Genomic DNA, 5,219 nt, shown 5'->3' with positions numbered 1-5,219 from the left:
AATTTTCGAATAAATAATTGAAATAAAAGTTAATAAATGCGGAATAAGGGACGTGTATATTCACTTGTAAAATACTGCAATGAGATTCGCAGCGAAGGATGATATGATTGATGTGCGCCATTGACGTCTAGCCATCTCTTTGTAATTGTAGGCGGTCAGTCGTGCTTGGTCTTCATTTATGCCCATCGTAGTTAAAAGATTTTGCAAGCTGATGATGTCGCTGAAATAGAAGATACCCGCGGGTTCGTCCGACATCTCATCACGCGCTACATTCCTGATAAAAAAAAATAATACCTCTGAATACTTTCCACATTTTTTCTTGTTAGATTACAAAGTGTAGTCTAATATCCAAACTTCAAGCGCTATCTTTTAGCGTCTTTCTTTTTACTGCATTTAGAATTCGCGGCTGTAATTTACACAAAAATCAACAAAAAAATCAAAATTTCTTTATTTTGATTCTTAATGTCAATAAACAATCAAATTTCGTATCCAAAAATCATTTTGTCTTTCATGATGTCAAAATTGATTTGATGTGTTTCTTGGGAAGTGGACATTTACCTCCTTTAATTAATTTATAATCCTCGGATTTTATTGTTCGGATTTTGATCTCCAAAATGGAAAAAAAAATCGTTTTTTCAATTACGTTAACTTCAAACAAAAGTACATTAATTAAAAATCTAGTGGACTTGCGAATATGAGGAAATTTCAGAATGAATATTAGGATTAAGACATTTAAAAAAGATGTGATTATAGGCGAAACGTCTGGTAACTTGAAATAAGAAATTTGAGGACAGTTTTAAATAGAATTCTTATAATTAGCTGAGTATAGGAAACAAGACTCGTTATGTTGCAATACCAGAAGTGTCGCATCATGTCATGCAACAGAGGACAACCCAAACGAGTGTTGATATCCCGCCCATAGCCCGCTTTGTAATAGTAGTCGAGATCCTCTCTGTACTCCAAAATGCGGAGTTCCTCTTTGCTGAAGACGGCGCACCAAGGTGAAAGTTCGGTGACGGACCAGGCCTTTTGATATCGACACGCATCGTACATAGCATCGATTCTATCTGGAAATATTAGAGACCTTTTGAAAGTAGAAATTTTAAGCTTTAAACCTTCTTTTTTTTAATTTAAACTTCGTTCATTTTTACAAAAGTTACAGCTGTTTGAATTCTGAAGTTCATAGCGCTATAAACTTTTGTTCCAACCCAACGTTTCTTTCTGTCAATGTAGATTGATTTTAATCACGGTTTAATTTACTCTTCATCTTTTTCTAATTCTTAGAATTAAAGATAAACTAAGAAAAAGATAAATTAAATGGTAAATTAAATCGAGATTAAAGTTAACCTATGTTAGTAGAGACGAGTTAAATTTAATTTGCTCTTTTTTCAACAATTTAATTTAACTTGTAACAGTACTGTGTTTATTGAACATAAATTAACAATAAACGACAATTAACGATTGTACGTACCAGCGGAAATATTGTACAGAAAACCGATTCGTCTGCTGACGTTTCTCAGGAGATTCTGAAACTCTGGTCCAGCATCAAATCTGCTGCGTTCCATATTTTCAAAAGATCCCTCGTTTTCCTCATTTTTCCATACGCTACACGTTTTGTATGCCTGCGAGATTAATTAGATTAGACAGATTAAGATAAATTTCCATTTGCCACTTCTATTATAGGAAATATTATAGAAATTATTTTAATACAGGAATTATGCAAGTATAATTCACAGAACAATATCAAATAATTTGATTTATGATATATTAGAATATTAGTGCAGTTTTTTGTATAATATTAAAAATATTACACAAAAATATGCATTAATATTTTATATAATATATCACAAATAAGATTAATTATTTTTAAATTAAAGTATATTTGTATCTAATGATAACAAATTTTAAAATTTTACATAGTTAAGCTTTATTTGTAAAGCTTGATTCTCTTATAGCGTATATAATTAAAACATACAGTAAGAAGGGTATCATTCAAGGAACTCTCTTCCGGCAATACGGCAGTTGTGCTTCCGAATAGCCCTTCCATAAAAGATGTCATGCTATTGCGAGTCTCGGTGGCACGGAACTGAAAATCAATCGTGTCCTATATCCTGAATTGCTTCATGATTTGATCGATACTTATTGACATTTGCTTAATGGAATCTAGTTAATTAACGCTCACTTTAGACGATCTATAATTTGCATTAGAATTTCAGAGAAAATTCTATTTATTATTAAATACGTCACGTAATGCGGAACATTCAAAAAATTAGAAAAACTTTGCTTAATGGAATTACATTTGCTTAATCTATTTAATTAATGTCCTTTAGACGATCTATAATTCGCGAGAATTTAAAATCAAATATTCTCTTAATTTTTAATTCAATTAATTAATTTTATTAATAAAATGTATCACTAAATGCCAAGTAGATTTGAAGAATCAGAAACGTTTTGTTTAAAGAATTACATTTGCTTAATAGAATTTATTTAATTAATATAATTAATTAAATAATTATTAAATAATTATATAAATATTAATTAATATAATTAATTAATATAATTTATTTAATTAATAATGCCAACTTTAGATGACCAATTCGTGTTAGAATTTAAGATAAAATATTCGTTCGGCTTCCATCTTCGTAGGTTATCTAAATCTCGATTGCACATGTGACTTTCTACATGACAAATGTTTTATAATATACTGTTAAATTCATAATGTCAAATTTTATTCACTTTAAGTTGTGAGAAAAAAATATATTAAACCTTAATAAATCTTTACTTAAATAGTGTCAAACGTTAATATAATAGTATATCTATAAAAAGATATATATTTGATAAATCTAATATTCAATGATGACGTATTTTTAATTCTCACCCTTTTCAAATTTTATTAATTTAAATATTCACAAAACAAGGAAAAATATTCACGAAACAAGGAAAATATTGTTGAATTTGATACAAATTTTAAATTGATCTAAAAATTCTTTTGATTAAGGGCTGGTTGTTCCTTTTGGTAAATTTTACCTATTAGGTAAATCTGGCAATCCGCGCATGTAATTAGATAATCTTACTACTTACTCAACAGATAAAATTTACCAAAAGGTGGAACAATCGGGCCTAAATATGATTAACTTTATTAATTTAAAATACGTCACGGAATGTGAAAAATCAAAACAGTGTATGAAATTATAAATAAAGTTATATTCTGAGATCTGAGCGAAGATGTATAGATCGTCCGATTAAAACTAATATTGATCGTATTTGTATAGTAATTGACGTAGTAAATAATTGTGAAGAGATACTTTGTAATTAGCGGCTGTAATGTTGTGAAAGTCGGGTTGTAACAGTTCTGGGAAATTGCTCTGCAACCTTCTCGCCAGCAGTTTCATGTCCTCCACTCCTTGCGGTGTTAGGACTTCCGCCCGCTGCGGCGACAAATATTCGTCCGGCCTCCATCTTCGTAAATTATCCAAATCTCGATTGCACATGTGACCCTCTGCACGGCAAACGAAACGTTTTAAAAATCGAGCGAAGAAAATGGTACACTGTTAAATAATGTCAAATTTTAAACTCACTTTTGAAACTCACTTTTTAAACTCACTTTGAGTGTGAGAAGAAGATGGGTATATTAAACTTTAATAAATATTTATTTGATTGGTCCAACTAAATGTTAATATAATATTATATATCTATAAATTTAATATATTTATAAAAAAATATAATAGAAATTTAATTGAGAAAACGTATGTTTAATTCTTACACTTTTTATTAATTTAAATTTTATTAATTTAAATATTGCAAAATCACGAAACGAGGAAAATATTGTTGAATTTGATAATAATAAATAAATTGATCTAAAAATTATTAGTGTCTATAATCTATATTTAATATAGATTTAATAAATTTATGTACAAACAGAATACGAAAAAAAATCTATATAGAACGATACAAAAAAATAGAGAAAGAAAATTAAGAAAACAAAAAGTGTAAAAAAGTGCAGAAAACTTAAAGAAGGAAAAGTTGACTACCTTTGCGATCTTCATGATTCTGGAGTATCTGTTCTTTGAGTTCAGTTAAAGAGACGATCTTGTCGATCTCCTGGATACTCGGACAACGGGTGCCGTGTGTCGCCAGCATCCAGATTTGCACCGGTCGACAATCTATCGAACAGAATTGATGATTGTTCTGATTAATACTATAAATAAAAATATAATAAAAAATATTTCTTTATTTGAAATGAAGAAATATTCATAGGCTTAAACTAAAAGTACTGATATCAATTTCACTAATTTTCTTTTTATCTACTCTTTTTCGCTGAAATAAGGAAAACTTTTATAGTTGCAAATATTACAATTTTTTTCTCTCAATGTGAACTTCTTAAACAAACAAATACTGATCGTTTTGATCAGTGACTGCTTTCAGCAAAGAAAGCAGCTTTGCAACTGTTGTAAAATTCTTGAATATAATTGATCTAAACATTTAGATTTAATGAGAAACTAAAGGCAAGACTAATCATATTAAAGAATTTTACAACAGTTGCAAAGCTGCTTTTTCTGCTGAACGCAACCATGTTGTTGAGAAGTCCAAGTCAATCGGACTTTCGGTACTCAACTTACTGGGTAGTGTCTGGAACCGAATCTTGCCACCGTGAACGAAGTGATACGCGGTCTTCGTAGCCATGTACAGGTACGGATTATCTTCGTCCGCAAAGCAGAAATCGACATCGCGTGCGAGCACATGGATGCTCGGTGAAGCCAGAAACGATGCGATCAACAACACCAACAACGCGGACATTATGCAGTGAAAGTGCCGCTTCTGCGATAAGAATAATAATAAGGATGATAACTCTGTCAACGAATAAATAGAATTAGTCACGTCCGATGTGGAAATAAAAAAAATGTAGAAAACCACCTATTGTCTAAACCGGAAGTGCGAGATTTCTTTTAAAGCTTCGATTTATGTGAAATGTAAGAGACATTAGAAATATTGAATGACAGGATTAAGGATATTTGTATGATGTAAAGCGTTTGTATGTGTAACGTAAAACGAGCTATTGTATAAAAATCAGCAATAAAATATACATAAATTAACATAGTCGTGGTTTATTTCGAACTTATATTTAGACTGACTTCAAATTAATACAATTAATATAACACAATGTAAATACTATATAATAAACTAAATGCAATTAATAAAATAAAAGAAAAATATATATA

The 5,219-nt window shown here is 29.9% G+C and overlaps 1 protein-coding gene across 1 annotated transcript in view; it reads right to left on the bottom strand.

Moving 5' to 3' along the window:
* LOC105621741 (multiple inositol polyphosphate phosphatase 1-like) overlaps nt 1-4,797 on the bottom strand; it is a 5,842-nt gene extending 1,045 nt beyond the window's left edge. Inside the window, exons 1-7 of the mRNA XM_012203196.1 lie at nt 4,620-4,797; nt 4,032-4,163; nt 3,306-3,499; nt 1,976-2,086; nt 1,472-1,622; nt 857-1,067; nt 65-274 (exon numbers count right to left, since the gene is read on the bottom strand). Coding sequence (XP_012058586.1) covers nt 65-274; nt 857-1,067; nt 1,472-1,622; nt 1,976-2,086; nt 3,306-3,499; nt 4,032-4,163; nt 4,620-4,797 — 1,187 coding nt within the window. The remainder of the gene's footprint in view (nt 1-64; nt 275-856; nt 1,068-1,471; nt 1,623-1,975; nt 2,087-3,305; nt 3,500-4,031; nt 4,164-4,619) is intronic.
* Nucleotides 4,798-5,219: the final 422 nt, after the last annotated feature.

The sequence above is a fragment of the Atta cephalotes genome, assembly GCF_000143395.1.
Source record: "Atta cephalotes unplaced genomic scaffold scaffold00037, whole genome shotgun sequence".
Taxonomy (NCBI): Eukaryota; Metazoa; Arthropoda; class Insecta; order Hymenoptera; family Formicidae; genus Atta; species Atta cephalotes.
The sequence above is the reverse complement of the archived record's forward strand: the minus strand, read 5'-3'. Positions and strand labels throughout refer to the sequence as shown.